The 15505-nt window shown below is 45.9% G+C and overlaps 1 protein-coding gene across 1 annotated transcript in view; it reads right to left on the bottom strand.

Moving 5' to 3' along the window:
• Positions 1–1803: 1803 nt before the first annotated feature.
• The window catches only part of LOC141088484 (nucleolar protein 14-like), a 385562-nt gene continuing 371860 nt past the window's right edge, over positions 1804–15505 (bottom strand). The window contains exons 15-19 of the mRNA XM_073574577.1: positions 6163–6322; positions 4802–4949; positions 4092–4213; positions 3777–3932; positions 1804–2232 (exon numbers count right to left, since the gene is read on the bottom strand). Of these exons, the coding sequence (XP_073430678.1) occupies positions 3836–3932; positions 4092–4213; positions 4802–4949; positions 6163–6322 (527 nt within the window). The 3' untranslated portion in view covers positions 1804–2232; positions 3777–3835. The remainder of the gene's footprint in view (positions 2233–3776; positions 3933–4091; positions 4214–4801; positions 4950–6162; positions 6323–15505) is intronic.

Here is a 15505-nt window from a genome sequence, read left to right as displayed (position 1 = left end):
GTTACTGATGTCGCGAATAGTAAAGTAGATAAAAACACATCTCAGATTTCCACTCATTTTATCAATCAACAAAATAGTAACTTGGAATCTCTAAGAATCTATGCGATTGAAAAAGTCCATAAACCACCAAGAGGAGGAGACGTAGAAAAAACGCTCAGAAAGAGAGGCCTCGTGGATGTTTAAACTGGAAACTAGAATTCCACAGGGTTTAAATAAAAAGAGACATGATGTTATTTTATTGATATAATCCCAACAGATTGCATAATTGGAAGGAATATCATTATCATGCTAAGTTTTGATAATAACTTTTATATCTTTTTCTTATATAGAGATGTTTATCATGAAAATTTGTTGTATACAGCTTATTTCGACAGACAAGGCTTTAGGCTGTGTGCACACGTAGAGGTTTTTTTTTCGCGTTTTCACGGCATTTTTTAACTTGCAAAATTGCCACAAAAAAGGGGGAAAAAAAAAGCATCCCATGTAATCCTATGGGATTCCGCAATGCTGTGCTAATGCTGCGGATTTTTCCGTGGAGGAATCGCATCACGGAAAAATACGCAGCATGCTCATTCTTTTTGCGGAATCGCGGGAATTCCGCACACATAGGAATGCATTGTTCCGATTACTTTTCACATGTGGCTATGCCCACCTTGCACAAAGTAAGCGGATAATTTGCGGATGGTACCCTGTGTAAAAAAAAAAAAAAAAAAATTAAAATAAAAAATCATGATATTCTCACCTTCCGGCGTCCCACGCAGTGTTCCCGATCCTCGCGATGCTCCCGGCAAGTCCTGTTCCCAGCGATGCCTTGCGACCATGGCCTTTGATGATGTAGTGGTCTCACGAGACCGCTACGGTATCGTGAGACCGCTATGTCATATGGGGTCATTGTCGCAAGGCATCGTTGGGAACGGGATTTGCCGGGAGCATCGCGAGGATAGGGAACACTGCGTGGGACAGCGGAAGGTGAGAATATCACGATTTTTTATTTTTTTTTAATTATTTTTACATTCTACCTTTTACTACTGATGCCGCATAGGCAGCCTCAATAGTAAAAAGTGGGTCACACTTGTCAAACACCATGTTTGACGAGTGTGACAAACCTGTCAATCAGTTTTCCAAGCGATCTGTAGCATTCTGCAAGCTAATTACGCTTGTAAAGCGCTATTTTTTAACCCCACCTTAACCCAATTTAGCTGTGTGAATATTTTTTTTTTTTAGTTCAACATAGTCATAATTATGTCTTGTCTTTGGTAAAATTAACATTTGCAGCAGACTATTTGTCTGTTCATTGCTTTATCTATGCTTCATATGTTTTTGATTTGCTCAGCTAATTAACCAGCACACTGCTGTGTGGAAAGGAAACTGGGCATATAAGCATTGTGACACTGCAAACTTAGATGTCATGATTAAGGGTGCTAGTCCACCAGAAAGGCGTTGATATCGCATTTCCATCTTGAATTATGCTGATGCTTTTATCCTCAACTTGTCACTTTGCATGGTGAATAAAATATTGGTTTCACTATATTGTTGAGCTGGATATTTTCCTTTTCGTAATTTTAATTCCTCCCCCAAAGAGATTTTAAATGATCTTTTTACATACACAAAATCAGCAGGGAATGATTTAGGATTTGAGCTCAGATGTAATTGAAATGCTACCATATCAGTCACATTTGGATTGGCAGATGGAGCGCTCTTCACGCTTGTTAATGCTCTGTTCATAGAGGCATAATAATGAATCGATTTTCACACAGATCACATTGACTTGAAGGTGCAGGATAAAAAAAAATGGTTAAAAAATAAATGTACAAAATTTATTTTAGCTTAGAATTATAATATAACCCACATAAAAGCATAGCTTTTACTCCACACTTAATACAATTACTTCTGCCGACGAACTCCGTGCTTGCTTGATAAGAGACGGCTTTATTCCACATCTCAGTCTCTGATATCCCATTTTGAAATATTGGGAAAAAAATGCAAACAATTGCAAGGATAATTTCCACACAAAATGGAAAAAATGGGAACCAGCCTGTCCCTATAAGAGACAGGAGAACACACAAGTCTATGAGAAGCTTGTACCGAACGGCTCCAGTCACCATTGTCTCTGCGATGCTAAGTCCATATTACTTCCCTCTCATTTTTCTTCTTTTCAATTCTTTCCATTCACCCTCCTGTGTAGATAAACTGTGGAAAAGTTCCTTTACCTTCCTCTTCCTCTCTGAATCCCTGCAAAAAAAAAAAAAAAACACAAGACAATGGGTCAGTTAAAGAAGGTAGAAACATGTATCAACCGTCCTCTAATGGGAAACCGGAAAGTCATCCCCTACATAATTCCAGGAAAAAGTTATAACAAAAATAGTTTGAAAAAAATAAATAAATCACATTTTTATGAACAATTCTGGAATAAAATACACTTGCAGTCCCATGCCACCAAACTTAGAGAACATCACTGATGTCAGTAATAGTTGATATTAGCAGCGCTCTTTACAGGACGTAAATATGAAGACAAAGGACGTTTTCCATTGTCCTCACTGCTAATATTAAATTTGATGAGGGGCGCTACATAGGCACCGCTGATCTCCTGGCAGACGCTGTCTGCAACAATTCTGCAGGTAATTCATTCTCTTGCGCCAGTTACTGACCAATAAAAGTAAATAAGCTTGTTACCTCCAATTGGTAGCACCAGGGAATCACCCTACAATAAGTCAATGTCCTACCCCATTACGAGCTTTGCACCAAGACTTAGCATGCTCAGTCAGAAGACAATGACAACTTCTAGACCCGGGGTTATGGCTTCTCATCCGTGCAGAATAGGATATTAGTTGGCTGGGGGAAGAGGCCTGGAAAAGGGCAAGAACCCTAAAGGCCGAATGCAGGTGGATGTCTTTTCCTATTCTAAAGAAGACTCTGATTTGGTTGAAAATCTAGTCATGATGCCGGGGTCAGACATGAAGTTATAAGGTGGCCATCTTCAAAAGATGGCACTAGAGAGTCACCTTGCTTCTTTCTGAAAGAGACCAATTTACATAGGTTTTCCCCAAGGTGCAGGGCCTGGTCTTTACCTTACACCCCTGGACCTTAGTCATCAAGGTGACTCACATATACTACACCCTCTTTATTTGAAAAGAGTTTCTTCAGCAGCTGCAGTTGATATTTTATAGTTTCATGCAGCTGCAAACCCATCTGTAGGCTTCTTTTGTTCTACCCCTTGCTCTTCACAAAAGAGGTTATTCAGCATCTGAGGCATTTAGTTTAAGGATACGTGCCCACGATCAGGAACGGCTGCAGGTCTGACGCTGCGTATTTATGCAGCTTTTAACCCACAGTGGCAAGTGTTGACAGCATAGTGGATGGGATTTCAAGAAATCCCACGTGCAATATGCGTGCATGTGCGCCTGCGGATCACCCGCGGACACCAACATGTGGCACGACTTTTAAGACTACAGTATGCCAATTGCTCTTGCAGAGACGCGAGTCTCTGCAACAGAAATTAAGAAATTACACCAATAGAATGTATTGAATGTGGCCAATCTGTACGGTTCAGTGAACACATGCAGATTTACCTGTGTTTAATAGAAGGCAGCGCTTTGGATTCACTGAACATGTGCTGTCCAAAACACTGTTATTTTCAGATCGTGGGCACCCGGCCTTAACTTTATACACCCTTTGAGACCCGGAGCCTTTTTCCAATACGCAGGGCATAATGACTAGGAAAAGTCAGTAGAAACCCGCTCCCACCCCCCAAAAAAAGGACGTCAGACAAGACTAACCTCTGTGCAGTGTCTTGAAGTTTCTCTCTGGCCAGGAACTGATTGTCCCTGCGGATTTCTCAGACGGCGCCCTTAAACTCCCTCTTGTGTTTATGGATCAGCCTCTTTCGCTTGCGCTCCACTCTGTTGCATCCCTGTTTCCTGCCAAACTCCAGCCTGCCAAGTGAAAGCAACAGAAATGACCAAAATTGTGCAAAAAAAAAAAAAAAAAGACCCTCAACAGTCTCAGTTGTATCAGAAGTCACCACACTGAGTGGGTACCGACACCAGGGTGGCAGCTCTAAATTTCCCGATACATAAGCTGGACATACTCACACTGGCATGACTTTGGGAGTGAACATCTTCTTTAGGATGGGCATCTGTTTCTCAAAGACGAGAGGACTGTAGGGCTTCGAGCTGTACTTCCCAATATCTCCTAGTATGTTCTTACATGCGTCCTGAAGCACAAAAGATACTGGTCTCTTACCGGTATAGAATAGGTCCATATGTACACTATGAGGCCACACGTAGCCCTAGCCTGGATGGACAATCACAGCACCGACATGTAAATCTAAACTCTATATCCCAAATTACAACATATAAACTCTAGAGCTGCATTCATAATTCTGCTTTTATCAGACACAGTTGTTTAACATAAGGAGCCATCATGCAGCACATCTAATGGTGCAAATCACCAGGCAAGCCATGTGAAGACATGGAGCAAACCGGGGAGGCTAGGAAACTTCAGATCTGAAGCCAAGAGAATGGTATACACAGACTGCAAATCAGTGCAGAAATCAGGCTTATGATTGGCGACAGCGGTCAAGAACAGCATGTCATGGGACAGCAGCACTGCTGAAGTCAGTGATTGATAGCAGCAGTTATGTGAACAGAGAGCACATGATCACTGCTGCAAAGTCAGTCAAAAATGAGGTGGTCTTAACATAGAAGTGGATCATGAACGATTTAGTTCCCCCTCTGAACCCTCTTAAAATAAAATTAAATTCTTCAATTTTATAACCAGTCCTCCACCTAGGACAAAATACCTGGATTTTCTCAGGGTATGTGTTTCGGGGCAGATGTTCGCAGATAACCTTCTCTATTGGACCGAAAATCTCATGAAAGGCAGGTAAAGTGCTATAGTAGTCTAAACATCTCTGGACCAGATCCAAACACACCGAAATGCACGTCAGCCTACACAGGAGCAAGGCAGAAAGCGTTAGCAAAGAACAGTACGGTCTATGAAAATGTACACAGAGTGGAAGAAAAAAAGCCACCGATGGGCTGCAGTGGTCATACACACTGTCCTAGTGATGTCACCGCTGCAGTCAAAAAGAGACCCAAGCAGCGGAGATGGACACTCCCTGCTCTGTTGAGTATTTTAGGTATACAAGAGCATTTGGGGTCCCCTTTCCTTATAGTGGAAAACTCCTTTAAAGTGGTTCTCTGCTTGGTCCACTCCCTCAATTGTTAGATTGGTTTCCTAACAGGCAAAATCAGATCAGATCAGAAGTGATCTCTATGAGAATCTGGTAGTAAGTGTTCAACTTTCCTGCAGCGCCAACTACAGAGGAAGATAAAGCATTACATGGTTCCCCCTGCAAATCAATAGGTTAATTGTATAAAGCAGGGCAGGAAGGGTTCTGCAGAGATGTAAATGTGTTTCCATTTTGGAAATCATTTTTTGTCAAACACAGAAACCCCTCTATAACTAAGAAAAGAACTTTCCAAAGATTGTTTAGGTTAGTCCCAACTACAATCCTTGCAATACAAGAAAAATGGAAATGTGCTAGTTAACATTTTGCTTAAAGGGAATCGGTCACCCTTTTTTTTCCCCTATTGGCTGCCAGCATAGACATCAGGGGCTTATCTACAGCATTCTGTAATGCTGTAGATAAGCCTCCGATGTAACCTGAAAGAGAAGAAAAACACGTTATATTATACTCACCGAGGTGGGCGGTCCGATGGGTGTTGCGGTCCAGTCCGGCGCCTCCCATCTTCATGCGATGATGTCCTCTTCTCCCGTCCTGAAATGGCTCTGGCGCAGGCGCATTGCTCTACCCTGACGAGGGCAGAGCAGAATTCTGTAGTGCGCAGGCGCCAGACCTCTCCCGACGTCTGCACCAAAGCCATTACAGGACGGAAGAAGAGGATGTCATCGCATGAAGGAAGGCACCGGACGGGACGGCGACACCCATCAGACCAGACCGCCCACCTCGGTGAGTATAATATAACGTGTTTTTCTTCTCTTTCAGGTTACATCGGAGGCTTATCTACAGCATTACAGAATGTTTTAGATAAGCCCCCGATGTCTATGCCGGCAGCTCAAAGGCCAAAAAAAGGGTGACAGATTCCCTTTAAGTTATACATTGACATCAGAGGGTAAGGTCCTTTCATCGATACTCACTTAAAATGATTGATCTCCGTTTCGTCCTCCGAGTTTAGGCCATTGATTGCCCTCAGGGGCAGATTCTTCTTCACCCACGACGCAGCGTCCTCCGTGTTATCGATCAGCAGTAACTCCGAGAACTTCCCATGAAGTTTGAATGGAGGAACCACAACATAATCTGTCAAGATAAAGAAAACCAAATACACTAGTTATGAGACTGGACACAAAACAAAATGCTGAGGTAGACCCCACAGTACTACAGGGAGGGCACTTTGGGCAGCGTGCCATCTATTCACACAAGTTTGCAATCTTCTGCTGCAGACACTACGTGTTAGTGCCGAGAAGAGAGAAGATTCCTTAGGTCTTCATGACAACCCTGGAGATAACTAAGGAGACCTCCAGAAATCCACCACCCGGTCTCAACCAGTGTGCACAGAAAATGAATATTTTGGGTACTTACCGTAAAGTTTTCCCCTTCATTGGGGGACACAGGAAACCATGGGGTGTATGCTGCTGCCACTAGGAGGTTGACACCAGCAGTATATACCCACCAACTGGCAGGAAGATCATCAGTTAGTGAGAAAGCAGTAGGAGAAGCAACAGGTATACAACTATCATAACATAACCACAACGAACAAAAAACAAGGGCGGGTGCTGTGTCCCTCAATGAAGGCGCCGAGAAAGATTTCACGGTAGGTAGGTACCCAAAATCTTTATTTCCCTATCGCTTCATTGGGGGACACAGAAAACCATGGGACGTCCAAAAGCAGTCCCAAGGGTAGGTAAAGGTGGTACCGTCAAATCAGAGCTCGGGTCACTGCTGCTTGCAGGACCTTTCTACAGAGATTCGCATATGACTAAACCTATATGTGAACCCTGTAGGACTTGGCAAAGGTATGACAGCAGGACCATGTAGCAGTCTAACAAATCTACGAGACCAACGCCTGGCGGTGGGTGACAAAGGAGGGCCACCACTGAGCGAGAGGAGTGTGCGGTGACCTTAAATGGATGCGATCTATCCATTAGTCGGTAGGCTTCAGAATAGCAGAGTGAACCCAGCAGGCCTCGATAGACTTGGAAAAACAGCCAAGACCTTTATGAGTACATTCTGGGATAAAGAACAGTTAATCTGCACATCTGACTGGTGCTGTCCTGGGAAGGTAGTTACAGAGAACTCTACCAAGTACAGTTTGTTTAGAGACCATACTTGATAAAGAAAGGGAACACAAATGGACAAAAGGAAGAAAAAAAACAGTATCCTCATTGGGGAGAAATACAAAAAAAAGACACCTTAGGGAGAAAGGATGGTAGCGGATGTAAGTCTGGTTTCACATTAGTGTTTTTTAGCGCAGCGCATCGTGCATGTCCATGCGCATGTGCCCCTATGTTTAACATGGGTGTGCATAGTCTAGCGGTTGCACGCATTTGCATGCGTTTTTCGTGCGCAAGCGTTTTTTTTGTAGTGTGCGCCTAGGTGTGCCAGACACAACCTGTTGCATTTTTGGTCCGTCCAACAGGTGTCAAAAAACGCTTGCGCACGGAATGCGCCAAAATAACACATTACAGTCTATGCGCACGCCTGCATTTACAATCGCATGCATTTTAAGAGTTAGCATGGCTAGAAACTTGTTAAAACGCATGCACTTAAAAAAAAAGCAAATGCATGCAAAACGCATGATGTAATTTTTGCATGCGTTTTTATTGCGCACGAAGCGCAGTGCTAAAAAACGCTAATGTGAAAGTAGCCTAACACCACCTTGTCCTGGTGACACTCTAGATAAGGAGGAACAAGAGATCTGCGAGTTTGGAAACTCATCTGATAGAAGAAATGGCAACCGGGAAGGCAACCTTCCAGGGAAGGAGTGAAAGGTGTCTCTTAGAGGTTTGAATGTTGATTCTTGAAGAACATCGAGTACTAAATTGAGATCCCAAGGTGTTACCGGAGGCCGGTAGGGGGGAATACAGTGCTCAACTCCCTGCTGAAAGGTCTTGATCTGCAGGTGAGACGTTATAATCTTTCGAAAAGGATGGAAAAAGCAAAAGCACCTGTCTCTTGAGAAAACTGAAGGAGAGGCCAGATCTCAGACCCAAATGTAAGGACAAAATGGAAACAGATGCTAGGGGAGGTCTGAATAGTTACAACTAGAGTTGAGCGACTTTTGGTTTTTTAGGGTCGCGTTTCGTTTCGTGAAACCCGACTTTTCCAAAAGTCGGGTCGAGCAAGATCGTCCGATTATAGGGAAAAGTCGGGGTCGTCCCGAAACACGAAACCCAATGTAAGTCAATGGGGAATAAAAGTCGGCAGTGAGAGGACAGGAAACACACCTACAGTGCCCATTTGAATGCCAAAAGCATCAATTCTTCTTTCTTAAGCTTGTCAACCTTAATTAACTTCATAATACAAGTTACGCACTGAAAAATGGGGGTTATTTGGCTAAAGTTGTGGGGGGGGGAGGGCTGGCTGCAGGTTTTCATGTGCCCTGGGCGAAAGAGCGCCCCTTTAACACATACCACAACTCATCATGCTCCGATACGGCAGAGAAATAGCGGTATAGTACAATGAAAAAAACCTCACTTTTTACATCTCATGACGAGGCCCATCTATTTCTCCATACAGAATCATTGGTCCCATATAATGTTTGAAACAGTATATGATGAGCTCCACACAATGCTACAGTATATGTTGGTCCCCATGGATGAAGCTCCACTGTCTTATGGGCCCAAATAATGCTCCAAACATAATGGGCCCCATTTCTAATGCTCTAGTGTATAATGGGCCCTGTAAATGCTGCTCCAGTGTCTGATGTCCACCTTTGGAATGTTCCAGTGTATGGTGGGCCCCATCTATCATTCTCCAGAGTATAGTACTCCCCAAAAATTGCTGTCCCAACATTGAAAACAATCAAATAAGTCTCCTCGCTAGGGAATCCCTGTACTTGTCTGGACAGGTGCTGTAGCTTGCTTAACAGCTCGCCAGCCGTTCTCACGCCCAGTATGGATTACACGTGATTGCACAAAGGTTAGAAAGGGTACCGTATCCCTGGATAACATGTATGGATAGCGTACACATTCAAAATATATGTCTATACAGCATGAGGCAGGCTCAGACGGTGTTAGGCCCAGTATGGATTGCACGTGATTGCACAAAGGTTAGAAAGGGTACCGTATCCCTGGATAACATGTATGGATAGCGTACACATTCAAAATATATGTCTATACAGCATGAGGCAGGCTCAGACGGTGTTAGGCCCAGTATGGATTGCACGTGATTGCACAAAGGTTAGAAAGGGTACCGTCTCCCTGGATAACATGTATGGATAGCGTACACATTCAAAATATATGTCTATACAGCATGAGGCAGGCTCAGACGGTGTTAGGCCCAGTATGGATTGCACGTGATTACACAAAGGTTAGAAAGGGTACCGTATCCCTGGATAACATGTATGGATAGCGTACACATTCAAAATATATGTCTATACAGCATGAGGCAGGCTCAGACGGTGTTAGGCCCAGTATGGATTGCACGTGATTGCACAAAGGTTCTGAAAGGGTACCGTATCCCTGGATAACATGTATGGATAGCGTACACATTCAAAATATATGTCTATACAGCATGAGGCAGGCTCAGACGGTGTTAGGCCCAGTATGGATTGCACGTGATTGCACAAAGGTTAGAAAGGGTACCGTATCCCCGGATAACATGTATGGATAGCGTACACATTCAAAATATATGTCTCAGGAGGCAGGCTCAGACGGTGTTAGGCCCAGTATGGATTGCACGTGATTGCACAAAGGTTAGAAAGGGTACCGTATCCCTGGATAACATGTATGGATAGCGTACACATTCAAAATATATGTCTCAGGAGGCAGGCTCAGACGGTGTTAGGCCCAGTATGGATTGCACGTGATTGCACAAAGGTTAGAAAGGGTACCGTATCCCTGGATAACATGTATGGATAGCGTACACATTCAAAATATATGTCTATACAGCTTGAGGCAGGCTCAGACGGTGTTAGGCCCAGTATGGATTGCACGTGATTGCACAAAGGTTAGAAAGGGTACCATATCCCTGGATAACATGTATGGATAGCGTACACATTCAAAATATATGTCTATACAGCATGAGGCAGGCTCAGACGGTGTTAGGCCCAGTATGGATTGCACGTGATTGCACAAAGGTTAGAAAAGGTACTGTATCCCTGGATAACATGTATGGATAGCGTACACATTCAAAATATATGTCTATACAGCATGAGGCAGGCTCAGATGGTGTTAGGCCCAGTATGGATTGCACGTGATTGCACAAAGGTTAGAAATGGTACCGTATCCCTGGATAACATGTATGGATAGCATACACATTCAAAATATATGTCTATACAGCAGGAGGCAGGCTCAGACGGTGTCAGGCACAGTATGGATTTGACGGCCCAGATTACACAGCGGAGGAGCAGGGAGAGGTAAAGATTGCAAATGCTGGGGCCCTGCCCAAGCAAGGGGGGCCCACTCGTGGGCGTCGGTACTGGCACTGGGCCCCTCATAGTACAGCGGTGTGTCTGACGGCGGGTGTGCACCACCACCGTCAGAGACACTTGATTGCACTATGAGGGACCCTGTGCCAGTGCCCGCACCCAAGAGTCGGCCTACCCACCTGTCCAGGGCAACGGCACTCGCACGGTGTCGTGCGGTAGGTGGTGACCCCGGCCATGGGGGGGGAGGCAGCACAGTTAGGGAGTTTTAGAAAGTGGCATATGTTGATGTTGGACATTCAGCTGATGCAAAAGGCGAAATAGGTGAAGTACCAGGAAGAGGTGGACCAAAGCAAGCCATTTTTCTGTCACCCTATGTGTCATCAGGGGAAGGTGGGACAAAATCCTTGGAAACCCATGCGTGGTTCATTTTAATGAAGGTTAGATCATCCACATTTTGGGTTGACAGACGGGTCCTTTTTTCTGTCAGGATTGATCCAGCTGCACTGAAGACTCTTTCCGATAGCACACTTGCAGCTGGGCAAGCGAGCTCCTGTAAGGCATATTGGGCCAATTCAGGCCAGGTGTCCAGTTTAGCGGCCCAATAGTCAAAGGGGAATGACCTGTGTGGGAGAACATCGATATGGGAGGAAAAGTAGTTTGTAACCATAGTTGACAACTGCTGTCTCCTGTCACTTTCCATCGATGCAGTATTACCAGTTATGTGAGCGGTATTTGAAAAATCAGTCCACAACATTGTCATGAAACCCCTGTCTCCAACGCCACTTCTGCTGTGTGCACCACGAACACCTCTGCCAAGCTGCCCCTGGCCCGTACGGCTCGTGTGAGAACCATCACCGCTGCTGTGTGCTGGGAATGCCACAAGCAACCGATTTACCAGAGTTGCTTGTTTATTAGCCAATATTAGGTCAAGGTTCTCCTGTGGCATGATGTTTTGTAATTTGCCTTTATAGCGTGGATCCAGGATGCTGGCCAACCAGTAGTCGTCATCGTTCATCATTTTGGCAATGCGGGGGTCCCTTTTTAGGATCCGCAAGGCATAATCTGACATGTGGGCCAATGTTCCCGGTGTCAATGATGCACTGCGAGTGCTGGGTGGAGGAGCACTTTCTGGCAAATCCACATCCCTCCAGTCACGCACAAACCCTGTACCAGACCTTGCCACGCCAACATTTTCACTTGCCCCACGAGATGCATCCTCCTCCCCTAAGTAATCATCCCCATCATCATCCTCCTCCTCCTCTTCTTCCTCCACCTCGTCCAGGAGAGGTCCCTGAGCAGACAATGGCTGAATGTCATCAAGGATTCCCTCCTCCTCTTCCTCCTCATCAACATTGGCTGCAGACGCCTGCTCCTTAAGGTGCGTCAAAGTTTGCATGAGCAGATGCATAAGTGGGATGCTCATGCTTAGGATGGCGTCGTCTGCGCTTACCAGCCGTGTGCATTCCTCAAAACACTGAAGGACTTTACAAAGGTCTTTCAGCTTCGACCACTGCACACCTGTCAACTCCATGTCTGCTCTCAAAGTGCCTGGCCGTGTATCCTCCCACAAATGCATTATGGCCTGCCTCTGCTCGCACAGCCGCTCCACCATGTGCAGGGTGGAGTTCCACCTTGTTGCAATGTCGATAATGAGGCGGTGGTTGGGAAGGTGGAGCAATCGCTGCAGCTTCTGCATACGAACGGAGTGTACAGGCGACCGGCGGATGTGCGTGCACAGTCTTCGCACCTTCTGGAGCAGGGCTGTTAACTCCGGATAATTTTTGAGGAAGCACTGCACCACCAGGTTCAAGGTGTGAGCCAAGCAAGGTATGTGGCTGAGTTTTGAAAGGGCTATGGCTGCCACAAAATTACGGCCGTTATCACTAACTACCTTGCCTGCCTCAAGATGTACACTGCCCAGCCATGACTCAGTTTGTCTCTTCAAGTACTCGGCCAGCACCTCGGCGGTGTGTCTGTCGCCCAAACACATCATCTGCAACACAGCCTGCTGACGCTTTCCACTAGCTGCTCGATAGGGGGACACATCGTGTGCAACAGTGGCAGCTGCAGATGGAGTGCTCGTACGACTGCGCTCTGTGGACGAGCTTTCGCTTCTGGAGGAGGAGGAGGAGGGTCGAACGCCTAGAGCCAACTGTTTCCTATACCGTGGGCTAGGCAGCACTGTCCCACCACCGCTGTCCCCTGTGGACCCTGCATCCACCACATTAACCCAGTGCGCAGTGATGGACACGTAACGGCCCTGGCCATGCCGACTGGACCATGCATCAGTTGTGAGGTGCACCTTTCCGCTCACTGACTGCTTGAGTGCATGGACAATGCGGTCTTTCACATGATGGTGGAGGGCTGGGATGGCTTTGCGAGAGAAGTGGCGACAGGGTAGGTCATAGCGTGGTACTGCATAGGCCATGAGTTCGCGGAAAGCTGTGCTTTCCACCAACCGAAAGGGCATCATCTCAAACGAGATTAGTTTGGCAATGTGGGCGTTCAAACCCAGTGTACGCGGATGAGAGACTGAGTACTTTCTTGACCTACTCATAGTGTCTGGGAGGGTGAGCTGGACTTGAGAGCTGCATATGGTGGAAGTAGCGGTGGACAGGGCGGACTGAGAGAGGGTTGATGATGGTGATGGAGTTGGTGTTCTTTCTGATGGCCTAGAATCAGTCTTTCGTTGATATAACAGTGGGATTCCCTGACTGCTGTGGTCTTGCAACGACACCTCAACATTTGCTGCTGTGCTAACCGGTGGGCTTACAGTGGGGGAAACAATGTAGCGTTGCTGACTACCTTCGTTGTGATCAGTTGCACATGTGGCACTTGAGGTTTGGTGTTGTGTCCACGCTTGCAAGTGCATGCTGGTTAAATGTCTAAGCATGCAACTGGTATTCAAATTTTTCAGATTTTTCCCTCGGCTAAAGGTCTTTGCGCACTTCTTACAGATAACCTTGGCCTGATCATGAGGATTTTGGTCAAAAAGTGCCACACTGCACTCTTCCTACTTTGGCAGACATTTTGCGGCCTAGCACACTGTGATCTTTTGACCCTCTGGACAAGCTGTCCAGCAACTCTTTTGATGTTTGGAACCTGTCTTTGGAGTGCTCCGGGCCTGCCAGATAACAGCTGTTGCGATGTCGATGTCTGCTGTGGATGCTCCTCATCTGAGCTATTGGAAGCAGCACCCTCTTCCCCCAATGGATGCCAATCTGGGTCAACAACTGGGTCATCCATCACCTCCTCTTCTATGTCATGTGCACCTTCCTCTGTGTCACCGTGTATGGTGGTATAGTGTGCGGGAAGGGGCACCTGAGTCTCATCAGGGTCAGAATCTGGCTCTGTACACTGCGAGGACAATGTAGTGCTCTGAGTGAATGTACCAGCAGAATCATCCATCAGCGGCTGTGCATCAGTGCACTCCATGTCAGATTCATCTTGGCCTGGGTAATTCACCATTTCACTTGATAATCCAGGCATGGTATGTGAAAACAGCTCCATGGAGTAATCAGTAGTATGGCCTGCGTCATCCTTCAATCTTGGTTGGGGTGAAGGACACAAGGAAAGGTGTGGTTCATGAACATGAGCCTCCAATGACGACTCAGTGCTTTTACTTTTTACAACTGAAGAAGAGGAGGCGATAGAGCTGGAGGCTGAGTCAGCAATGTAAGACAAAACTTTTTCCTGATGCTCTGGCTTTAAAAGCGGTTTGCCAACTCCTAGAAAACTAAGCGTTCGAGGCCTTATGTAGCCAGACGATGACGCAGGGTCAGCACCTCCTGCATTCGGTCCTATTTTGCTCTTGCCACTACCATCAGATGCACCACCAACACCATCATTACCAGCTGCCAACCCCCGCCCAATTCCACGGCCTCTTCCACCAGCCTTCCTCATTTTTGGTAGAAATGTAGACAAAATCCAACAAACTATATAGTAATGTAAAACAAGGTACAAGGTGTCTATAGGACAGGGGAGATTTTGAATTTCTGCAGACACTTGTGGACACTGGACACTTTTGGATTGTGTGAGGCCCACTGATATCTGAGTGCTATGTGACAGGCTCGATGGCACAGCTGTGACAAAAGTGACTAGAGGATAAGGGAGATTTTGAATCTCTGCACACACTTTTGGACACTGGACACTTTTGGATTGTGTGAGGTCCAATGAATATCTGAGCGCTATGTGACAGGCTCGATGGCACAGCTGTGACAAAAGTGACTAGAGGATAAGGGAGATTTTGAATCTCTGCACACACTTTTGGACACTGGACACTTTTGGATTGTGTGAGGCCCACTGATATCTGAGCGCTATGTGACAGGCTCGATGGCACAGCTGTGACAAAAGTGACTAGAGGATAAGGGAGATTTTGAATTTCTGCACACAGTTGTGGACAGTGGACACTTTTGGATTGTGTGAGGCCCACTGATATCTGAGCGCTATGTGACAGGCTCGATGGCACAGCTGTGACAAAAGTGAGTAGAGGATAAGGGAGATTTTGAATCTCTGCACACACTTTTGGACACTGGACACTTTTGGATTGTGTGAGGCCCAATGAATATCTGAGCGCTATGTGACAGGCTCGATGGCACAGCTGTGACAAAAGTGACTAGAGGATAAGGGAGATTTTGAATCTCTGCACACACTTTTGGACACTGGACACTTTTGGATTGTGTGAGGCCCACTGATATCTGAGCGCTATGTGACAGGCTCGATGGCACAGCTGTGACAAAAGTGACTAGAGGATAAGGGAGATTTTGAATCTCTGCACACACTTTTGGACACTGGACACTTTTGGATTGTGTGAGGCCCACTGATATCTGAGCGCTATGTGACAGGCTCGATGGCACAGCTGTGACAAAAGTGACTAGAGGATAAGGGAGATT

The sequence above is a fragment of the Dendrobates tinctorius genome, unplaced genomic scaffold, assembly GCF_039654945.1.
Source record: "Dendrobates tinctorius isolate UK_male_01 unplaced genomic scaffold, ASM3965494v1 ptg000039l, whole genome shotgun sequence".
Taxonomy (NCBI): Eukaryota; Metazoa; Chordata; class Amphibia; order Anura; family Dendrobatidae; genus Dendrobates; species Dendrobates tinctorius.
This window is presented reverse-complemented; position numbering and strand designations above follow the sequence as displayed.